The following is a 24,507-nucleotide window of genomic DNA, read 5'->3' as shown; positions in this document are numbered from 1 at the left end:
TCTTCTCAAAGAACCAGCTTTTAGTTTCATTGATCTTTGCTATTGTTTTCTTTGTCTCTGTATCATTTATTCCTATTTTGATCTTTATGACTTCTTTCCTTCTTGAGGACTGTGGAGATTTTGTTTGTTCTTCTCTCTCTGGTTGCTTTCTTCTCTCTCTAGTTGTGTAAATTTAGGTTGTTTACTTGAGATTTTTCTCATTTCTTGAGGTAAGATTGTATTGCTATAAAGATCCCTCTTAGAACTGCTTTTGCTGTGTCTCACAGATTTTGGATTGTCATGTTTTTGGTGCCATTTGTCTCTAGATGTTTCTTGATTTCCTCTTTGATTTCTTCAGAGATCTGTTGATTGTTTAGTAACATATTGTTTAATTTCCATGTGTTTCTTTTTAACAAATTTTTTTTTTACTGTAATTGATTTCTAATCTCATAGCATTGTGGTCAGAAAAGATGATTAATATGATTCAAATTTTCTTAAATTTACCAAGTCTTGATTTGTGGTCCAAAATGTTATCTATCCTGGAGAATGTTCCATGTGCACTTGAGAAGAAAGTGTATTCTGCTGCTTTTGGATGGAATTTCTTATAGATATCAATTAAGTCTATCTGATCTAACGTGTCACTTGAGGCTTGTATTTCTTTATTACTTTTCTCTCTGCATGATCTGTCCATTGGTGTATGCAGGTGTTAAAGTTCCCCAGTATTATTGTGTTACTGTTGATTTCCCCTTTCATGTCTGTTAGCATTTGCTTTATATATTGAGGTGCTCCTATGTTGGGTACATACATATACATTTATAATTGTTATATCTTCTTGGATTGATCCATTGATCATTATGTAATGACCTTTGTCTTTTGTAACAGTCTTTATTTTAATGTCTATTTTGACTGATGTAAGTATTTCTACTCCAGCTTTCTTTTGATTTCCATTTGCAAGGAATGTCTTTTTCCATTCCCTCAATTTCAGCCTGTATGTGTTTCTAGGTCTGAAGTGAGTCTCTTGTAGACAGCACATATATTGGTCTTGCTTTTGTATCCATTCAGCCAGTTTATGTCTTTTGGTTGAAGCATTTGATCCATTTACATTTGATGTAATTATTGATATGCATGTTCCTATAGCCATTTTCTTAACTGCTTTGGGTTTGTTTTTGTAGTTCTTTTTTCTTCACATCTTCTTTTGTTCTCTTCTCTTGTGGTTTGGTGACCATCTTTAGTGTTGTGTTTGAGTTGCTTTTTCTTTTTTGTATATGTATCTATTGTAGTTTTTGTTTGCTGTCATCAGTTCTGATCTAGCAGTCTACATATGTACAAAGTCTCTATATGTACAAAGTCTCATGTTTTAGGTTGCTGGTCTCGTTCTACCTAGAGAAGTTTGTTAGCATTTGTTGTAAAGCTGGTTTAGTGGTGCTGAATTTTCTTAGATTTTGTTTGTCTGTAAAGCTTTAGATTCCTCCACCAAATCTAAATGATATCCTTTCTGGATAGAGTATTCTTGGTTGTTGGTTTTTCCCTTTCATCACTTGAAATACATCATGCCACTCCCTTCTGGTGTAGAGTTATGGGAATTCTTTGTATATTACTTGTTGCTTTTCCCTTGTTACTTTTCATATTTTTTCTTTGTCTTTAACTTTTGTCAGTTTGATGAATATGTGTCTTGGTTTGTTCCTCCATGGTTTCACCCTGTATGGGATTCTCTGCACTTCCTGGACTTGAGTGAGTGTTTCCTTTCTCATGTTAAGGAAGTTTTTGACTATAATATCTTCAATTATTTTCTCCAGCCCTTTCTCTTTCTGTTCTCCATCTGGGACCCCTATAGTGTGAATGTCGGTGCATTTAATACTGTCCCAGAGGTCTCTGAGGGTACCTTCATTTCTTTTCATTCTTTTTTCTTTGTTCTCTGACAGTGGTTTCCATCACTCTGTCTTCCAGCTCACTTACTTGTTCTTCTGCCTCAGTTATTCTGCTACTGATTCTGTCTAGTCTATTATTAATTTCAGTTGTTGTATTATTCACCTCTGTTCATTTGTTCTTTAAGTCTTCTAGCTCTTTATTGAACATTTTATATATATTCTTCATCTGTACCTCCACTCTTTTTCAGAGATTTTTGGATCATCTTTACTATCATTACTATGAATTCTTTTTCAGGTAGATTGCCTATCTCCTCTTCAGTTAGTTGTTCTTGTGGGTTTCTATCTTGTTCCTTTGTTTGCAACGTATTTCTCTGTCATCTCATTTTGTATAATTTCCTGTGTTTGTGGTCTCCTTTCCACAGGCTTCAGTATTGTATTTCCTCTTGCTTCTGGCATCTTCCCACTATTAGATGAGATTTGTCTAAGGGCTTGTGTAGGCTTCCTGGTGGAAGGGACTGGTGCCTACCCTCTTGTGGGTGGAGCTGGTCTTGAACCTCTGATGGGCAGGGTCCTTAGCCCATTTTTAAGATTGCATTATTTGTCTTTTTATTGTTGACTTGTAGAAGTTCTTTATATATTCTGGATACAAGTCTCTTTCCAGGCATACAATTAGCAAATATTTTCTCTTATTTTTTGTGTTGTCTTGCATTTTCTTAATAATGTCCTTTGAAGGACCATAGTTTTTAACTTTGATGAAGTCCAAGTAATTTACTTATTTTCTCTTTGGTTGCTTTTGCGTTTGGTGTCATGTGTAAGAAACCATTGCCTAATCCAAGATCATGAGGATTTACATCTATGTTTTCTTCTAAGTTTTAGCTCTTACATTTTGATCTTTAATCCATTTGAATTAATTTTTGTATATGGTGTGACTTAAGGGTCCAACTTTCACAAACGACTATCCAGTCATCATAGCACCATTTGCTGAAAAGACTGTTCTTTTACATAGTAAATTGTTTGGGCATCCTTGTTGAAATCGATTGACTCTAAATGTATGGGTTTATTTATGGACTCTTAATTCTGTTCCATTGATTTATTTATGTGTCTATCCTTATGCCAATACCATATAGTCTTGAATAGTATAGCTTTATAGTTAGTTTGAAGTGAGGTAGTATGTGTCTTCCAAAGACATTCTTCTTTAATAACGTTTGACCCTGTTCACTATTCTGGGCCTCTTGCAATTTCAAAGGAATGGCATAGCTTGTTTATTTTTACCAAAGAAGACAATTGTGATTTTGATAGAAATTATCTTGAATCTATAGACCTATTTGGGGAGTACTTCCATCTTAACAGTATTACATCTTTCAATTCATAAATGCAGGATGTCTTTCCACTTATTTAGAATTCCTTAATTTCTTTCAACAATGTTTTGTAATTTTCCGTTATGAGTCTTACACTTGTTTTGATAATTTTTACTACCAAAAGAATAAATCTTTTATTCTTTTTGATACTATAATAAGTGAAATTTCTTGTTAATTTTGTTTTTATTGTTAATATATAAAAATACAATTGACTTTATACACTGATTGTGTATTGTGGAAACTTGCTGAATTCATTTATTTTTTATTATTCACTTAGCTCTAATAATTTGGGTGTGTATGTGTATTCCTTAGTATTTATTATATACAAGATCATGTCCTGTGCAAGAAAATATAGTTTTATTTTGACTTACTAATCTGAATACCTTTTCTTTCTTTTTATTATATAATTGTCCTGGCTAGAATCTCTAGTACAATGAATAGAGGTGTAAAGATGGGACAAACTTATTATGTTCCTGATCTTAGGAGGAAAATATTCAGAATTTTCCCATTAATCATGTTCTTAGCTGTGGACTTTTCATAGATTCTCTTTTTCATGTTGAGAAAAATGCCTTTTAATTCCAAGATTTTTAAGGGTTTTTTATCATGGAAAACTGTCAGATTTTCTCAAATGATTTTTCTGTGTCTAGATGTGAGTATTTGGCTTTTTTTTTTTTTTTATTGGTATGATATATTACATTAGTTGATTTTGAATGTTTAAACAACCTTGCATTACCAGAGAAATATCACTTAGTCATGGTGCATGATTTTTTTGTATTTTGCTGGAGGATTTTTGGCTTGCTAGTATTTTGTTGAGGATTTTTCCATTCATATTCATAAAAGATATTGGTCTGCAGTTTTTTTTTTCTTGCACTGTCTTTGGTTTTGGCATCTGGATAATTCTGTCATCATAAATTTAGTTTGAAAACTTCCCTCCTCTTCTATTTTTTGGAGGAGTTATGAAAAATTGCTATTAATTCTCCTTCAGATATTAGATAGAATTCACCAGGAAGCCGTATGATTCTGGGCTTTTCTTGGGATGCAAGATTTTGATTACTAATTTAGTCTCGTTGTTACAGTTATCTTCAGATTTTCTATTTCTTCTTGAGTTATTTTTTGATAGATTGAGTCTTCATAGGAATTTTCCCATTTCATCTAGATTATCTAGTTTGTTGGTATATAATTTTTAATAGTTTCTCTTATAATCCTTTTAATTCATGTATGGCTGGTAGCAGTTTTTCCTCTTTTCTTCCTAATTTTGGTAATTTGAGTCTGCTCTCTTCTTTCTTAGTCAGTCTAGCTAAAGATTTGTCAATACTGTTGATCTTTCTAAGAACCAACTCTTGGTTTCATTGCTTTTCTCTACTGATTTTCTATTTTTATTTCTACCTTAATCTTTATTGTTTTTCCTTCTGCTTGCTTTGGGTTTAACTCTTATTTTCTGATTTATTAAGGCAGAAATTCAGGTTGTTGATTTGATATTGTCTATTATTATATAGGCATTTATATCTCATAAAGTTCTGTGTAAACACAGACTTTCCCTGTAAGTCTTAAACCCCTCGAAGTCATCCACGAGGGTTGAAACTAACTTCTTCCAAACTTCTATTAATGTTGAATGAAGATTTTACCTCTTTCCATGAATCATGAGTGTTTTTGATGGCATCTAGGATGCTTAGCAGAGAAGGCAATGGCACCCCACTCCAGTACTCTTGCCTGGAAAATCCCATGGATGGAGGAGCCTGGAAGGCTGCAGTCCATGGGGTCGCTAAGGGTCGGACATGACTGAGTGACTTCACTTTCACTTTTCACTTTCATGCATTGGAGAAGGAAATGGCAACCCACTCCAGTGTTCTTGCCTGGAGAATCCCAGGGACGGGGGAGCCTAGTGGGCTGCTGTCTATGGGGTTGCACGACTGAAGCGACTTAGCAGCAGCAGCAGCAGCAGCAGCAGCAGCAGAATGCTCAGTCCTTTCTAGAAGGCTTTCAATTGACTTTGCTCAGGTCAATCAGAGGAATCACTATTTGTGGCAGCTATAGGCTTATGAAATGTATTTCTTATAAGACTTGAAAATTGAAATTACTCCTTGATTCAGGGGTTGCAGGATGAATGTTGTGTTAGCAAGCATGAAGACCACATCAATCTCAATTAGAACTCTTGGGTGACCAGGTGCATTGTCAATGAGTAGTAATATTTTGAAAGGAATTGTTTTCCAAGCAATAGGTCTCAACATTGGGCTTAAAATATTCAGTAAACCAAGCTATAAATAGATATGCTGTTGTCCAGACTTTGCTGATCCATTTATAGAGCATAGACAGAGTAGATTTAGCATAATTCCTAAGGGCCCTAAAATTTTCAGAATGGTAAATGAGTACTGGCTTCAACTTAAAGTCACCGACTGCATTAGCCCCTAGCAAGAGTCAGTTTGTTCTTTGAAGCTTTGAAGCTGGGCATTGGCTTTCTCTAGCTCTGAAATTCCTAGATGGTGTCTTCCAGTATGAAGCTATTTTGTTTACACTGAAAGTCTGTTGTTTAGTGTAGCCACCTCCATTATCTTAGTGAGATACTCCAAGTAACTTACAATTGTTTCTATCAATACAGGAGCATTTGCTGCTTTGCCTTGCACTTTGATGTTATGGAAATAGCTTCTTTCCTTAAATCTCATGAACAAACCTCTGCTAGATTCAAGCTTTTCTTCTGCAGCGTCCTCATCTCTCATAAATTGAAAATAGGATTCACTTGCTCTGGATTAGGCCTTGCTGCTGCTAAGTCGCTTCAGTCGTGTCCGACTCTGTGTGACCCCAGAGACAGCAGCCCACCAGGCTCCCCTGTCCCTGGGGTTCTCCTCCTCCAATGCATGAAAGTGAAAAGTGAAAGTGAAGTCGAGCAGTCGTGTCCGACTCTTAGCGACCCCATGGACTGCAGCCCACCAGGCTCCTCCGTTCATGAGATTTCCAGTCAAGAGTACTGGAGTGGGGTGCCATTGCCTTCTCTGTTAAGGTAATGTTGAGGCTGGTTTTATCCTCTATCTAGATCGCTCATAAGGTCTCCATATAAACAATATGACTGTTTACTTTCTTATTACTTCTGTGTTCACTGGAGTAGCTGTTGTTGCTGTTTGTTGTGGTTGTTTGTTTTAATGATTTTCCTAAACCAACTTGGTCAAGTCTATATTTTGTTACATATGACCACTGACAACTCTGCTCAGTTCACTTATTAGACAGCTAATGATCAAAGAGAGATTTAAATGTCTGAAACCACTAAGTCCCCCAGTTTTTGCTGAGGTGCTCTGTGTGAATCTTGGGGAACTCCTTCAACACTTGGCTAGGCAGTTGACAACTCTGCTTTAGCTTTGACTTTCTGCTTGTGCAAAACTTCAAGGTCAGTGCAGATGAGAACTAATGCCTTTTTACATCTTTTCTGAGCAGGCACACAACCCGGATGTGAAAATAGTTCTATACATGTAGATGCCTAGATTCCTAGAAATATGTCAAAATTTATAATTTCCTAGCTTTTTCTTTTAAGCTTTTTGACTAGCTTACTCTTTCGCCAAATGTTATCTATTGTTTCAGGGAGTCATAGTGTTAAATAATTGCTTCTAATTGTTTTTGACAAATGACCTTATGGAAGAAGCTGTTTTCCATAGACAAGCTCTGAATCAGGTCATATAAAGACAGTTTTGGGAGTGGAGTCTTATAGAGAATGAACAGAAAGGTCATAATGACTGTTTTCTGGGAATAGGAATTTACAGGAACCTAAATGCTTTTTTGCCTCCTCCCATGTCTAGCTATTTAAGCTGCTGGTTTTCACTGTCACTACTGGATTTTGGCTTTTAAGTCTACACTGGAGATGGCAACAGAGCAAGTTAAAATGCAACAAAGCTCTTGTCCTGACAGCTATTTATGTCTTTTTTGTTTGTTTGTTTAATAAACACTCTCTGCTGCTGCTGCTGCTGCTAAGTCACTTCAGTCATGTCTGACTCTGTGCGACCCCATGGACTGCAGCCTGCCAGGCTCCTCCATCCATGGGATTTTCCAGGCAAGAGTACTGGAGTGGGGTGCCATTGCCTTCTCCAAAACACTCTCTAGATTGGTACAAACTTCTGATTAATTTCCAGAGTTCTAAAAATGTTGATCATGAAAACATTTTTTGCTAGCTTTCTTGTTGTCATTACAGAGGAAAGAATAATTCAGAGGTCCTTACTCTGTCATTTTCCTTGATGTCACTAAATCTCCATTAAAGTTAATTTTGTTTTGGGTAAATTTCATGATATACTAAAATGTGTGTCTATACCTCAAGAAGATGATTATCATTACCTATAAACTATGTCTTTTCTTATTAAAATGTACTTTTAATAAAGGAGTTATTTTCTGTTTCAAATAAGACTGGAATTTTCTAAAGGGTAGCACTGTGAATAAGGCGGGGATATTTGGCTGAACCATTCATCTGCTGTTTATATGTGCCTGAGACCTAGATCGTTGAAGGGGGAGTGACTAAACTCTGCTTTCTGGGTCTGTAGTTACTAACATTAGATTTTTTTGTTTTGACAGTAAGCTCAAATTTTGGATAAAGTTCTCGAAAATCCTCTTTTAACAGAATGCAGAGTCTAGATGAACCATGGACTGAAGAGGAGAGTGATGGCTCAGACCACCCGTATTACAACAGCATTCCAAGCAAGACACCTCCTCCAGGGGGGTTTGCCGATGCTCGCCTGAAAGCCAGACCCCACGGTCCTGACACAGCCCAGGTGAGTCTTATTTCTTTCCCTGAATGGTAGCTAACTGGACTTCATTTCCTATTGCTTTCTTCAACTCTATTTTCAGGCTGATGTTCTATCCAGACAGAAAAACTCACAAACTTCCTCCCCTTGAATTTCATAAAGCAGACAGTAGGGGAAGCTTTTGCTTTAACATCACAAGGTTTAGTCAAATGCCTTGGAACTCCATTGTGATTCCTGAGATACAAGTCTGCAAGTTCCCTCTTCATCCTAGGACAAATCCCATTGTATTGTGAACTTAATGAGGAAAAGAGAGAGTTCAAGACTTTTGAAAGCCTGGGGTTCTTTGAGTTCTCTGGAAATAGAAAGAATGTAAGCCTTTAACATAAGGTTTTTTTTGTTTGTTTGTTTTGAAGTTTTCTGTTTTACTTATCTCCCTGATTTTCCCTCTAATTCAAAATTCTAGTAAGGCATTCTCTTTCTAGAGTTATGGTATCTCTATGATATCTTTTTGTTAAAGGGAATTTTTTGATGTCATTTACCTTATGTGGATGACAATAAAAGCAGTAAATAACACTGAAGCCAAATGTCAATAGCTCTATAAGAAGGAATCGACAAGGTGGATTTGCCCAGGAATGAATGGTTATAGGTGTATATGCTGGGAACTATGTTCTGACACATAGATAGTCTCTAACTGAAATCTATTTTAAGGCATGTTGGTGATGTGGCTGTATGTAGAGAATTCAATTTATGGTCACACTTAGGGAAGGGAGGTGGCGGGGTGGGTACTGAAAGCAGGGAACATCTGTAGTTTTAATGAGATGTAGCCTCTTTTTCACACCCATGCAGACTAACTTCCCAAATCATGCCAACTGTGAGGCATGAAGGGAAAACTGAGTACAACAGGGATGCAATCCACTGGCCACTGAAGTCCCTTCTTCTGTATTATGGCTTTCAAAAGTGGAGACGCAAGAAGAGGAGGACTTTTTCTTGTTTTGTATTTACATATGTCTATAGTTTGCAGGAAAAGAGCAAACTTACTACCAGGGAAGACACTTAGGAGACCCGTTTGGTGAAGACTGGCAGCAAACACCTGTCAGGCAAGGGGAGCGGCAAGGTAAGGTGGACAAGAAACATAAAAAATACTTTTCAAAAGCTCCTGTCCTGTGGAGTGGCAGAATGGCTGACTGGAAATAACTGCTGTGGGTGGGGCTACAGTTTCCCAACCGGATCACAGAAATAGAAAGAATGGCTGTCAGGGATGTTGGAGGGCACGCATCAGATAACCCATCCCTGGGCACCAGGACCAGCTCACTCTTCATGCCTCCCAGTTCTTCCTGTTCTCCTGCACAGAGACTGTGCATCTAAGGCCCTTTTCTGGCAAGAGGGCTTGCCCCTCCAGAGACTGAGGAATTCACCTCCCCAGGGCCAACTCCATACCCAGTTCGAACGAGGCTAAGGTGGGAGACTCTGGAGTCAATATTGAATCCTTGTAGCTTCTAATGGCAGCTTGTAGTTTTCCCCTCCTTTCCTCTGCCCCACCTTCCCCTTCTATGGTCACCTTTAGGAAGAATGGAGTGACACCAGCCCTGGCAGAGATGGCACCTGGAATACGAGTCTGTCACAGGGCCTGGGTCCTTTTAGAGGACACTTCATTTCTTATCAAACCTATAAGCATGCACCTACATCCCACATTAAAAATAGTGTGACTAATTAAGCACTATTTAGTTTAATTGCTAACATTAGTCTCTATTCTCTAGACAGTTATTTTTAGACAAGCATACACATGTATGTATCTATACGTTTTAAAGGTTTCTTTTAATTTTAAGCATTTTACCTCCTCAAACATTTTGAGAACTTTTGATGGTTCCAGGGTCCTGGCTACAGGGTCTGAAGGAGATGGAGTGATAAATGAATGAAGATCCGATGTATGCTTCTATGTATATATTTTAACCATTTTTTGGTTTAACATTAAGGTTTTCACCTACATTATTGCCATTTGTGCCAGTGGGCAAATGACAATATATTTTTAAAATGTTTCGCCCGTGAAATAATTTTATGTCTTACCTGCCCCAGCTGAAAGATGACCCGTTTGTGCTGCCCAGTTAATAATCCATAAAAGAGTCAACAGACTACTTGACTGTACCTCAGAATAGGATGGAAATAGCAAATTAAAGTTATAACTTTGCCAGAGGCACTTTTTTACATTTTCAATTTTGTTCTGTATACATTTAAAGCATTTTATACAACAATCATGTACTTAGACATAGAATAACTATTAAAGACTAAGACACATTACATACATTAGATATTGACTCTACTGAAAAATTTGTTAGATTTATTTGAAAATGAGGTCTTTTTTATATCCAGGTTATTCCAGCCAGATCAAGAACAGACAATGTAAGAAATTCACCAGAGAAAAAAAATGAGCCTTATATAAGTTCTTGGCCTGGAACTTGAGACTCATAACTCTTAATGAATTTCAAGTTCGTATTGGAAACCAATAAATACCTTGTCCGTAAATAAACCCCTATTAATCTGCTAGCAGCCATTTCCCCTAAATGAAACTGAACTCTGGGTACCACCACCAGGGAGTGTATATCTCCCTGCCCTGTACTCAGCACTTGCAATCATCTGAAGTTGATGACTTTCTCAGGACACTTGCATTCTCAGGCTTGTAGGCAGAGACAGTGGTCTGCCAAAAGTCCTTCAGTGGGCTCTTGAGAAAGCTTCTTAAAGAGTCCTGAACCCACTCTTGCTGGTTGAATTGAGCCAACTCTCATGCCCCACCACCTGGAGAGGTGATCTCTCTCCAGGTCCAAGGTGGTCTTGAGAGTGTCTGTGGAAGTTTGTTAGAAATAGTGACCTGTACAAAGAACCAGATGGTGACCGGAGCAGGGCCACACCCTTCATTCACCTTGGTTGACAATAGCAGTGACCGCCCCAGTCGAGCCTCAGCAGTCTTGGTTCAGTTGGGAAGTCTGATGATGGCACAAGCCTGATTCTGTTTTATAAGGAAAGTGTCTCAATTCACTAGGAAGCAAATGGGGTAAATATTGCTTTATTTCTAAAAATGGGGCCAAAGCATTGGAAATGCATTGCATTTCTTTGGAGTTAATATATGAAGCATTCACCTATACTTAAAAAAAGAGCAGTGAAAATAAGGCTCATTGTTCTTCTGCTCAGTTATTTTGATCTCAGTCCTTCGCAGAGGGAATGAGGAGGCTGGGGGAGCTTCTGTAGCAGGTGTAGTTCCCCTGCCCCTCCCGCCCACCCGGCCTGAGTCAGATGGGCCTAGGGTCTTGACAAGGCTCCTAACCTTCATGGTGTCCATCATCCTGGGATGGCAGGTCCCATTTTGACAGGCAGGAGTGGAGAGTATCCTAGCCGAAGCACAGCAGGGTAAGAGAGTCAGAGAAGAGAGTTAATAGACGGGCATCTGAAAGAAGGATTTTCTTATGAATGGACTGAAGGAACTTCTCTGTGAAACATTGGGTGGCTTAACATGAATAGCATTATGATCAGAAGAGAAAGAGGTCTATTTTCTTGTTGCAGGATCCTTGGACATCTACAGCATGCCTGAAGGGAAATCACATGTGGCTCCTACGGGAGAAGCCCCCACCTATGTCAATACCCAGCGTATCCCCCAGCAGACAGGGCCGGCCACGGGCAGCAGTGCAGAGAGCAGTCCGCGGAAAGACCTCTTTGACATGAGTGTGTTTCCATTTGCTATTGTTTTTTTCTTTTTTAAGGCTGTGTGTTTTTTTTTTTTAAACTTTGTCTTTTGTTTGAAATCTGTGCAATTACTGAATTTTCTTCCAGTGTAGTTTTGATTAAGGATGCTGATTAGCTGTTTTTTTCCTGGGTTATGACTGAGTTTTTCAAGGCTTTGAACTTGGCTGACCCCTGCTGTCATATTACAACCTTCTCTGCAGTTCTCTGCAAAAGACAAAGCAACTTCCCCTCCTCTTTTTATAATTAATTTTGTTCTTGACAATCACATTGAGACAAATGATATACATAAGTGAATGCATTCATTTATTTCTTCACTTAGGTATTAATTGGATATTGTGTGCCTAAAATACTGTATCAGTTTTAAGGATGCTGAAATGCCTTGGCCCCTATTTTCACAGAGCTCTTAATCTGCTGAACAAAGCTAACATGTAAGCAAGAAATTGTAATATACCCATCTGTTTGCATATACACACCCACTTTCCTTCTCCCCTTCTTCCTCTCCACTGAACACCTCAGGTATCAAATACTATTCTATTTACTGGGGATATACAGGAAAACAAAACAGACAAAGTCCCTCCTCTCATGGAGTTTAAATAACCACCATGTGTTACAGGTAGTGACAAATGCTCTGATGAAAAATAAAATGGGACGAGAAGAGTGACCCCAAACTACTGTTGCTTGCACTCTAGTGTAATGTGTGTCAGGGACCTCTGTTTGTCATACAGATTGGGAAAAATAAATCATCTGTGAACTGGTTAATGAAAGTGTAAATTGTAGTTAAAGAATTCTGAAAGAGATGGGAATACCAGACCACCTGACCTGCCTCTTGAGAAACCTGTATGCAGGTCAGGAAGCAACAGTTAGAACTGGACATGGAACAACAGACTGGTTCCAAATAGGAAAAGGAGTACATCAAGGCTGTATATTGTCACCCTGCTTATTTAACTTATATGCAGAGTACATTATGAGAAACACTGGGCTGGAAGAAGCACAAGCTGGAATCAAGATTGCCAGGAGAACTATCAATAACCTCAGATATGCAGATGACACCTCCCTTATGGCAGAAAGTGAAGAGGAACTCAAAAGCCTCTTGATGAAAGTGAAAGTGGAGAGTGAAAAAGTTGGCTTAAAGCTCAACATTCAGAAAACGAAGATCATGGCATCTGGTCCCATCACTTCATGGGAAATAGATGGGGAAACAGTGGAAACAATGTCAGACTTTATTTTTCTGGGCTCCAAAATCACTGCAGATGGTGACTGCAGCCATGAAATTAAAAGATGCTTACTCCTTGGAAGGAAAGTTACAACCAACCTAGATAGCATATTGAAAGGCAGAGACATTACTTTGCTAACAAAGGTCCATCTAGTCAAGGCTATGGTTTTTCCTGTGGTCATGTATGGATGTGAGAGTTGGACTGTGAAGAAAGCTGAGCGCCGAAGAATTGATGCTTTTGAATTGTGGTATTGTAGAAGGCTCTTGAGAGTCCCTTGGACTACAAGGAGATCCAACCAGTCCATTCTGAAGGAGATCAGCTCTGGGATTTTTTTGGAAGGAATGATGCTAAAGCTGAAACTCCCATACTTTGACCACCTCATGTGAAGAGTTGACTCATTGGAAAAGACTCTGATACAGGAGGGATTGAGGGGCAAGAGGAAAAGGGGATGACAGAGGATGAGATGGCTGGATGGTATCACTGACTCGATGGACGTGAGTCTGAGTGAACTCTGGGAGTTGGTGATGGACAGGGAGGCCTGGTGTGCTGCAATTCATGGGGTCACAAAAAGTTGGACATGACTGAGTGACTGCACCATGACAACAATAGTCTATTTCTCCCAAGATGACAGGCAAAAATTCACCAGAGCCAGAAGAACTGCAGATCATCCAATCCAATCTCTTCATTTTAAAAATATGTGGAAATAGCCTAGGAGATATGAAGCAACTTTGCAAAATTTAGAACCAACTGTTAGCTCCTTGACCCTCTGCTCCAGTTTTAACAATGTCTCCCAACTTCACTTTAGTAGTTGAATTTATGGCAGACCATTTTCACTGCTTAACTTAGTCAAGTTGCCAGTGAATTCTGGCCCCAGAGCCTGAGGAGAGTTAGATTAGGCTGGGGTTTGAGATGGAAAAATGAAAGTCCAAGTTACCCTTTTCAAATCCCTCAATTTCCACTCCTACTCCCAAAACTAGAGAAGGGGAGAGAGAAAGTAGATAGAGCCCTGGAGAAGCTAATATCTATTGAAAAGTATTAGAGAAGTAGACCTAGTGCTCTGTTTATCTTGAACCCCAAGTCCAAGTGTTAGTCATTCAGTCGTGTCTAACTCTTTGTGACCCCATGGACTGTAGCCTGCCAGGCTCCTCTGTCCATGGAATTTCCCAGGCAAGAATACTGGCATGGGTTGCCATTCCCTTCTCCAGGGGATCTTCCTGATGCAGGGATCGAATCCAGGTGTCCTGGTTTGCAGGCAGATTGCTTACCGTCTGAGCTACCAGCGAAGCAGTATCTTGAACCAGTATATCTAAATAACAATAGTGCTAATGGTGCTGATTGTTCTGGTAATGGTGCTGATGGTGGTGGTGGTGATGATACTGACGGTCATGAAGGTGACGATAATGATGAAATGGTGATAGTGGTGTTGGTGATGATGATGTTAATAGTGATAGTGATGCTGGTGCTCATGGGTCTGAGATGATGGTGATGATGATGGTGATGTTGTGGTGATGGTGATGGTATAGAAATAGAATACAAATTTTCAACTACTCCCAGTAATCAGGGGAAAAAGTAGAATGAAAAAAGAAAATACACAAACAATTTTAGCCCATAGTTTTAACCTCTTCTTTTTTTGGGGAGGGTGGGCACCCAAATCTGTAAATAATTTAGTAAGTTGTCAAAATGTCTTAGTTTTGGTTTCATTTATTCACTTCACTTCTGCCCATTCTCTGCTAACATTTAACAAACGGGTCTGATTTTACAGCACTCCCTGAATGTTTACAGGGTACAAACTATGACCCAGGAGCAGTGTTGGTCTCTGGGGATGCAGCTATGCCCAGGAGAGAAGCCTTCCTGGTCTTGTGGTGTTTGCATTGTAGCATGTTGGCAGTGTGGCCCTCAATAAACATTGCAACACCTTACTTTTGTGTAGCACTGTGTGCATTTTTCAGAGTGCTGTTGTACGTATTGCTTTGTTTGAAAATCCAACATTGAGATTTAATTAGATGTGCCTGTCGACTTCTCTCACTGCTGATATTTGTTGCTGTTTAGAGCAATGCCCCGCAGTGAGAAGTGTGTTCTGAAGGGCATGGAGTCAAGCTCAATCTCAAACATTCATACAAGAGCCTTTTTCCCCAGGGAAGCAAGTGAAGGTCAAGGGGAGGTAGAGCTCCTAGCCTGGGGCAAGTCACACAAAGGGCTGCTAATAAATGTTGGTTTTCTTCTCTTTTAAAAATGCACCTATTTTGAAAGAAACATTTGTTGGGCTGGGTTTCGGTTTTGCAAAACCTTGCAATTTGTCTTTTCCTCTGTGTATTTTCTTTGGTATTGACAGATTTTTATTCAGAAGAGAGCACATTTGTTGAAGAGGCTAGCCAATGTACCAGAGAAAGTAGATGGCATGTAGTATGCCTGGCCTCTTGCAGCATGCAAAAACGAAGTCATACCAGTGAGACAAAGGGTGTGCTTGAATCGTTGGCACAAGACACAATGCCCAGCTGTCTTGGGAAAGCAGACTCATCAGAGAGAGTCATGCCAAGGTTTGGGCTGTGTTTTCAGATGCCATTACGGTGAATCTTGTTATCTTACCAGCCAGTCCGTTTTCTCTACTTTACTTTTTTTTTCTGGTCGAAGTTGCCTTTGCATTGCCAACCCTCACATTGTGTTGTTTATCTTTTGCTCTCCTTGGAATTGACGTGTTGCTGGCACATGTTGTTGGCAGAGCCTTTTGAAGATGCTCTCAAGATTCAGTCCTTGGGGCCTGTGTTGAGCAAGGCAGCCTCCATGGAATGCATCAGCCCCGTCTCACCCAGAGCACCAGATGCCAAGATGCTGGAAGAACTGAAAGCAGAGCCTTGGTACCAAGGGGAGATGAGCAGGAAGGAGGCAGAGGGGCTGCTAAAGAGAGATGGAGACTTCTTGGTCAGGAAGAGTACCACCAACCCGGGATCCTTCGTCCTCACTGGCATGCACAACGGCCAGGCCAAACACTTGCTGCTCGTGGACCCAGAAGGCACGGTGAGCACAGGGCGGAGTACGGCCTGCACTGGCCACCCTTCCTCCAACAGTCTCCCCTAGGTCACTGCACTGGGACCACTTTCCCTTCTCTACCCACATATGTCTGCTGAGTCCTGACAGTCACTCCTCTGGGACCCTGGAGACCAGGCCCAGAGGACTTACTTTCAGGCCAGAGTCAGATTACTGGAGCCTGTGGTTAGAGCCCCATGCAACTTATAAGACTTGGAAATTCACCAGAACCCAGGTGGAAAGCCTTAATTCTCGTGTTCTTTAAAGTGAATACAATAACTGCGAGAGTTTCCCTTCCAAACACATTCATTGTGAATCTTTGTTCCCAAGTGCAGGGTTTCTGGGCTTTTGATACGCACCCCAAATTTCTCTACAAGTTGAACCACAAGATTTTATTTGCAGGTTGTAAAATGTGACGGAGCAGTAGGTAAGCCTCCTATTAATTGTCTCTTGCTTTCCCATCCAGAGAAGTAATAGCTCATGACAGTGAGTTTGGCTTTTTGGCTCTTCCTAGCAGAATGTGTCTGAATAATTCTGTAGGGTTGACTGAATACCCCATCTTCCAGTAAGTAAACAAAATTTGACTTCACCCTGGCATAGTCCAAGAATTACTAAGTTTAATAAATGTAGTTACACTAACCTAACCATTGAGTAAATTCCAGGATTGTTGTTTAAAATCTTTTATCCAGTGAGAACAATGCAGCAGGTAGAGTTATCTCAATAGTAAAGGATATTGTATTTTTAAAAATTTTGTTGAAGTATAGTTGATTTATAATGTGTTAATTTTTGCTGTACAGAAAAGTGACTCAGTTATACTTACAGACATATATATATATGTACATGTATATATATATATTCTTTTGCATTGTGGCTTATCACAGGACATTGGATATAGTTCCCTGTGTATATAGTAGAACCTTGTTGTTATCCTACCTCTGTATAATAGTTTGCATCTGCTAATCCCAAACTCTCAGTCCTTCCCTCCCCCATCCCCTCCCTCCCTTTGCAACCACAAGTCTGTTCTCTATGACAGATATTGCATTTTTTGATTGACAGGTAGGGATGTAGACAGTCTTCAGTTGAATTTGGACACAACTGAACTGTGTGTGTTAGAGATGATGCTTTGCCTCAGGTGTCTGGACTTAGCTGCCTGCCTATCTTGGCTCCCTAGACTTCTGCATCTCCTCTTTCCCTTCCACCTGGGCAACCATGCCCCATAAATGTAATTTATAGCCTTCCAATCCACTTTCCTCAGAGAAGGCAATGGCACCCCACTCCAGTACTCTTGCCTGGAAAATTCCATGGACAGAGGAGCCTGGTGGGCTGCAGTCTATGAGGTCACTAAGAGTCGGACACGACTGAGTGACTTCACTTTCACTTTTCACTTTCATGCATTGGAGAAGGAAATGGCAACCCACTCCAGTATTCTTGCCTGGAGAATCCCAGGGACGAGGGAGCCTGGTGGGCTGCTGTCTATGGGGTCGCACAGAGTCGGACACGACTGAAGCGACTTAGCAGCAGCAGCAGCAATCCACTTTCCTTAGCTGTATGGATTTTTTTCTCACATATATACATACCAGGGAAAATACATATTTTGTACTTCTGTGTTTTAGAAATTCACAAACATGATATTGTTCTGCAAATCATTTCTTTCTTTTCCCCTTCGGTACATGTTTTTGAGATCTGTCAGTGGTGCCTCTGCGTGATGAACTGTTTCTTGGGTGGGCCATCTGGGGCTCACTGGATCCACAGTCTACACATCACTTCCTGAGCTCTTTTGTGAAGGATTAAAACCCTGAAGGCGCTGCAAACCTTGTGCTTGTTTCCCCCTGCACCTGGTACGGCCTCTCTTGGGCATATCCCAAGATAGGAATTTTTGATCGCAGAATGTATATACATTTAATGTCACTGTGGGGTTGCATTTACTTCCAGAATGGCTAGGGTTACCGACATGCACAGTGGCAGAGGATGAAGGTCCCTCATCTGCCTCTTCTCTCTCTAATTATGCTAATATGACTGGGGTGGGGAGTGAAAAGATGTCTTATTGTTTGCCATGCAATTCTTTGATTGCACTTTAACAGGTTTCTCCGTAAATTTTGTATTCCTATCTTTCCCCCATATTTCCCCTTTAATTTTCTTATTGGGCTTTCTTGAGTTTTCTCCAGTCATAGAATGTCCATTTGTACTCTCCCATGTCTTCACCTCTCAGATAATTTTGTCTGTGACCTTCATCAAATAAAAGTCTTTTTTTCTGAGAATATAGCTAAATCCATTAATTTTCCCCTTTATGGTTTATAGTTTTTAGTTTTAAAAGATTTCTCACCTACCAATCACAGGTATACTGCATCTTCCTTCCGTATTTTCTCCTATTAGCTTCATGGTTTTATCTTTCACATCTACCTTTCAAGCCCAACTGAAGTTACTTTAGAAGATGATATAAGAGAAGGACCCAACATCTAAAAAATCGCCACGTATTGAGTCCATTTTCCCATCACTATTTACCGAAGAATTCGTCTTTTCTCTGTGGTGGTGACGCTCCTTCTAACACACACTAAGTTCTCTGTGTCGTGGGTCCGTTTCTGGACTCTCAGTTCTGTTCTGTTGGTTTGATGCTCTGTTCTTTGTCCGTGTTCCATACCGCTTTAGTCATTACTGCTTTAAACTATCCTAATATCTGGTGGTGAGTCCTTCCTCTTGAATCTCCTTTTCATAAGTTGTCTTAGATATTCTCAGACCTTTATTCTTTGTTCTGAGTTTAGATTCAGTTTACCAAGTCACCAAAACTATATGCTGGGATTTTGAGAGGACTTGTGCTTAATTTGTAGATTAATTTGAGGACAGCTGACATTTTTTTTAATAGTAAATCATCACCTCCATGAACATGGCATGTCCCCACTTATTTAGTGTTAAGATATCTTTTGTTAGAATTTTAAAATTCTCTCCAGAAAGTTCTCCTGTTTCCTTTATCAGGTTACTTCCTTGGGTGCCTAGTTTTAGTGCCTGTTTTAAGTGATATGTTATTTTTGATTACTTCTTTTCAGTAGTTATTGCTTCAGGGAGAGGAAAGTAGTGTGATCTGGATTCTGGAAATTTTTCTGACTGTTGTAGTTTTACTGGACCAGCGGTCATGCTATTGCAAACACTGGCAGTTTTTCCCTCCTGTCCTCCAAATCCCAGACCTCACAGGGTACTGCTGAGCTGACCAGGGCATCTTTGAGCATTGGCCAGGAGGGGGCGCCCTTGTGCAGTTTCCAACCTGAAAAGGAATGGCCTCTCAATTTTCTTGCGGGCTTTTGTGGTGGCTCAGACAGTGAAGAATCTGCCTGCAATGCATAAGACCCGGGTTTAATCCCTGGGATGGGAAGATCCCCTGGAGAAGGGAACAGCTTCCCACTCCAGTATTCTTGCCTGGAGAATTTCATGGACAGGGGAGCCTGGTGGTCTACAGTCCATGGGGTCGCAAAGAATCAGACAAGACTGAGTGTCTTTCACTTTCTCCCTTAAGGATGATGAAAGCTTTTATAGATGTTCTAATCAGCCTAAAGGACTTCATTCATTCATTCATTCTTCACTCAACAAATGTGTACTGAAGGACTACTAATCCAGATATTGATTTTGGCACCTGGTGTATGTCTATGACCAGTTGGAAGGATAATCTCTGCTCTCATTAACATATATATTAATTACCCAATTACTTTTATCATGTATAGGTATTGAACTTTATCAAATGTTTCTTCAACAGCTTTTGAGATAATACCATGATTTGTTTCCCCTAAAGTCCATTTGTCTGGGGAATTACACAGGTAGATTTTTCTGATGTTTCATCCTGGCATAAACTCTGCTTGGTCTATGACATAGTAATCATGGATTTGGATTTGGAGTCTGAATATTTTCTTTAGAATTTTTTCAGGTGCTGTTCATAAGAGAAATCTGTCTTCATTGTCTTTGCTTCCTTTGGTTGTGTGTTCATCAAGCGATGTCAAGATTATGGGGTTATAATCACCTCTTACAATGATCTACCGCTGCTGCTGCTGCTAAGTCGCTTCAGTCTTGTCCGACTCTGTGCGACCCCATAGACGGCAACCCACCAGGCTCCCCGGTCCCCGGGATTCTCCAGGCAAGAACACTGGAGTGGGTTGCCATTGCCTTCTCCTACAATGATCTAGGTTTACTCCAAATCAGAGAAACCTCCTCCCCCCACCATTTTATCTCTTAGAGAATACTTTGTATAACTGCTACTTCTTTACCCTGATTTATTCTTACCCTTAAGCACTTATCACAAACAAGCACTCTTTTATTTGCTAATTTATCATTTAGCTTCCCCAACTAGACAACAGGGCTTCCCTAGTGGCTCAGCAGTAAAGAATCTGCCTGCCAATGCAGGAGACGTGAGTTCAGTCAGTTCAGTCCCTGTGTTGGGAAGATCCCCTGGAGAAGGAAACGGCAACCTACTCCAGTATTCTTGCCTTGGAAATCCCATGAGCAGAGGAGCCTGGTGGGCTACAGTTCACAGGGTCATGAAATAGTTGGACACGACTTAGAGACTAAACAACAACAACTAGACTATAATCCCCATGAGGGTAGCAGTCTTGTTCAGTGTTGTTATTTCCCACCATCTAGAATAGGTCCTGGCACATAAGTGGTGTTCAATAAGCAATGGTTAACTGAATACATAAAGCAACCTCAGACTTTTGCAGGTTGGGAACTGAGGACCCAAGAAGACAGCCTGGGTTCACAAATAAGTTTTCTACATAGACTCAGTCCAGAGTTCTTTCTGTCCACATTGACTACCTATGAAATTTGTTGTAGTTATCTCTAAGTAAATAGGAGAGAAAATATCTAAGCAATTCTATGAGAATATAAATATTTTGGTTGAAAATTTTAGGTATTTTTTAAAAATTTAAAATTTAGCTAAATTATACCCTCTTATAGATCAAAGATGATTAGTATTTTTTTTTGGTCACTCAGTCCTTATAGACAAAAGGATGATTTATGAAAAGATATGTACTACTAATATATTATACATTCACAAGCCAGTATAGAAATAATGTAGAAGGTAAGAAGGAGATGAAGTTAGACCAGATGTCTGAGCAAGCCCCGAGCACCCCGCACTGTGTTGTCTCTACAACTTTAATTTTGGAGCAGAAATTTGCAGTATGGTTGGGAAAATGTGTGAATCACACCTACTAATAACTGTTCTTTTGGGGGGCTTTTCACTGGATCTGATTATCTAGCTTAATTGATCCTATGGAGGACAGCTTTAGTTGAAAGGGAAAATGGAAATCAAAGACTTAATTAAAAATATAATGTTGCTTGCTTGCTGTGAGGACACGAAAATAGACGATGAACACATTCTCTTCAATATTTATTCATCTGATTTTCATGGTAATTGGTTGGTCCCAGACTATAAAGGGGAAAACTTGGCAGAACAGATTACTCAGAAAAATAAGGATGCAAAACAGTTCTGCGTCTAAATTTACCCCCGAGTATATCAACCTATGTGCCTTCCCACTGTGCACTGATTGTTCAAGGCTCCTGAGGGCACTGATAACGGGTAACGGGGATGGCTGTGGCTGGGCTTCTGAGCTCCTGGGGAGTTGCTGAAGCTATCAACCCTTGAAAATACCAGCTGGAAATAGGCCCATGAGTTGGTCTGTAGGAACAGCCTCAGAGATGGCATCTGGTGCATTTTTTTTTTAATCTTTTCAACATCTTTCAGAAACATTTAGTCAGCGCTCTGTGTCTAAAATTATTCCCTGAGTCATTTATCACTGATTCATCACTTTGGCCCTGAAGGGCCAGCAAAGTGTGGTGGGCAGCGAGCGTGCTTGCATTTGAACAAGCTGCTGTCACACATGGCTGGGTGTTCCGTGGGCTTCATTAATGTGACCTCAGGTTGTTTGTTAATGTCGTCTCAGGTTGTGACAGGTTTGAGAGCACATAGGGGCTTTTGCTTTCATAAAATCACCAAACCACAACAGCCATCCAACATTCACATTTATTAGATTGTTACTTTCTTCTTAGTGTAATTAAGAAAACACAAAGCCTTCCCCCAATCCCTCCACTTAATAAAGCCATGTTATTATTTTTAAATTCCCTTTTTACCAGTCAGTCTAGACTGTGCTGCCTTAATAAATAAAAGGTGAATTCTGGTTAAAAATGATTAAATCCAGCAGAGCTTCTGTTCCCACTCACGCCAAGCTGGTGTTTGTGGCTCCCTAGCCTCTCCGGTCCTTGCTTGGGTGGCTCAGGGATGCAGGCTCGTCCATCTCCTGGGTCTGCCTTGTCACCGTGGAGAAGAGAGGGATGGAGGAAGATCAGTGGCCTCACTGGGGAAGTGACACATGTCACGTACCTCATGGTTCATTAGTCCCCTCCTGGCTCCAAGAGGGGTGGAGAAATGTAAGGAAGCATGAAAAGTGCTTGACTGACAAGGTCATCTCAACAATCTGTCTTTTAACTTTCTGTCAATATAGTGTCCCCAGATATGAACAAAAAGACAGAAAGGGTTTAATGAAAACTGATAGGCCCCCTCCTTCCTCCCTACCCTATTTCTGATTCCAAGAGAGACAGGCTCTGCCAACGGATTCTCTTTAAAGTTCTTTGAAGAGTGCTTGATTCATTAATTTAAAATTTCCAGACATTGTTTCTTGATGTTCCCTGCGAACACTCTTTAGTCTACCTCATTTTTGCTACCTCTTTAATTTTTTGACAAGTATTTTAGTTTTTCTAGTGCTTGTTTTTGTGCCTTGCGATCTACCGCGGCTCTCTCCAGTTCCATCAGTGTAAGGACCGGTGTCTCACAACTTCGTCCCCTGCCCCAGGCAGAGTGGGCACCGGGCAGGTCCTTTCTTTCCTCCCCCTTCTTCCTCCATCTGTCTTGTGTCAGCACTGGCTTTACATTTTTCTTTAATGCACTGGAGCAAAGAAAGTGGTCTAATGGATTCCCAAGTACTTATTAATGGCTGCAAAAATGACCAATATTGTTCTAATATCATTTCACCTGTATCTCACCCCATTCATTTTTTTTGGAGTATCTTTTGGAAGCACAGTATACAAAAACTTTCTTCTCTGGAATCATTTGAGAGTCAACTGCTCAGATATTCCATCACCCCCTTGAGTACTGGAGTATGAATTCCTGCTAACAATTCTCCTGCCTAACCATGGTACAGACACCCGAATGAATCAGACCTTTATCCTGCTGCATCACCACCAGCTCATCCCAAGAGTGTCCTTTGTCCTGAAAGGATCCAGTTCAGAATCATGTGCTGCATTCAGTGGTGATGTCTATTTGGCCTCCTTCAACCTACAACAGTTCTCAGTTCAGGTTCCTCTGATGTTTCCTCATTATTGGAGTCAGCTTACACATCTTGGCTGAACTATCATAGGAACACTGCTCGCTGTATGTGTATAGGAACACATCTCCCTGCTGGGGAGATGCTGACTGCTGGTGAGTGTTCACCTGGACGGCTTCACTGGGGAGGTGTTGGCATCCTTCCCCATAGCAGACCCTCTCCTTTCCCTTGAATTAACATTTGGGGGAGGTGCTTTGAAAATTACATAACTTCCCTCTTCATAGATCAAACTTTCCATCTAATCACTTATTTTTGCTGTTGTAGATTTCTAGTTTCCTGTTTTATTCAGTGGGCTATTTGTTGTTGTTGCTCAGTCGCTTAGTCGTGTCTGACTCTGCAACCCCATGGACTGCAGCACATCAGGCTTCCCTATCCTTCACTATCTCCTGGAGCTTGCTCAAACTCATGTCCATTGAGTTGGTGATGCCATCCAACAGGTTATACTTAGTTATTGTATTCATTTTGATGCTCCTTCAAGCTGGCTTCTATGTCCTTTTGACATGTCTTTATCTTTCAGCATCTTCTTTCTTCTGATGCAAAATGATAAAACTCGGCCACCTGGCCAAGTCCTGCAGTTACCCACTTCTCCAAATGAACTGTGGTCTGGTTCCTTCAGAGACCAAGATCTGGGCATTGCACATGCTCATTGCTGGTGGGGTGTTGCTGCTACCAGACGCTCTAAATGGACAGACACTGTACACACACACACACACACACACACATTTATTTCCATGTCTATTTCTATATCTATCTGTGAAAGTGAAGCTTTGCTTGCTCAGTTGTGTTTGACTCTTTGCGACCATGTGGACTGTAGCCACCTGGCTCCTCTGTCCATGGGATTCTCCAGGCAAGAACGCTTGAGTGGGTAGCCATCCCTTCTCCAGGAGATCTTCTCCACCCCAGGGCTGAACCCGAGTCTCCTGCATTGCAGGCAGATTCTTTGCCGTCTGAGCCACCAGAGAACTGGAAACCAGGTGTTCACAAAAATTCTTCTAATTTCAAGCTACAATCACAGGGTTCATTTTTACTTTTTTCCTTTTCTCTGTCTACAACTCCCTTCTCCAACAAGAAACTTGACTCCCATTATTCTTAACAATTTAACCTATTTGATGAACTCCTTTTTATGTGATACATCACCCATCACGGCTGCTGCCCCTACTCTGTGTGGAAACCTTCCTCACCCAGCCTTGACTTGGACTGCCCGGCCCAACCCTTCTCCATGCGATTCCCTCCTCACCTTGTTCATGCTCCGATGTCTGTGC

General features: G+C 40.4%; 1 protein-coding gene across 1 annotated transcript in view; it reads left to right on the top strand.

Annotated features, from left to right (window-relative positions):
• SHC3 (SHC adaptor protein 3) overlaps positions 1–24,507 on the top strand; it is a 119,980-nt gene that overhangs the window by 75,161 nt on the left and 20,312 nt on the right. Inside the window, exons 8-11 of the mRNA XM_070374921.1 lie at positions 7,797–7,947; positions 8,935–9,034; positions 11,473–11,631; positions 15,586–15,881. Coding sequence (XP_070231022.1) covers positions 7,797–7,947; positions 8,935–9,034; positions 11,473–11,631; positions 15,586–15,881 — 706 coding nt within the window. The remainder of the gene's footprint in view (positions 1–7,796; positions 7,948–8,934; positions 9,035–11,472; positions 11,632–15,585; positions 15,882–24,507) is intronic.

This window comes from Bos mutus, chromosome 8 (genome assembly GCF_027580195.1).
Source record: "Bos mutus isolate GX-2022 chromosome 8, NWIPB_WYAK_1.1, whole genome shotgun sequence".
Classification (NCBI taxonomy): Eukaryota; Metazoa; Chordata; class Mammalia; order Artiodactyla; family Bovidae; genus Bos; species Bos mutus.
Note: the sequence above shows the minus strand (reverse complement) of the source record. Positions and strands in the feature narration are given on the sequence as shown.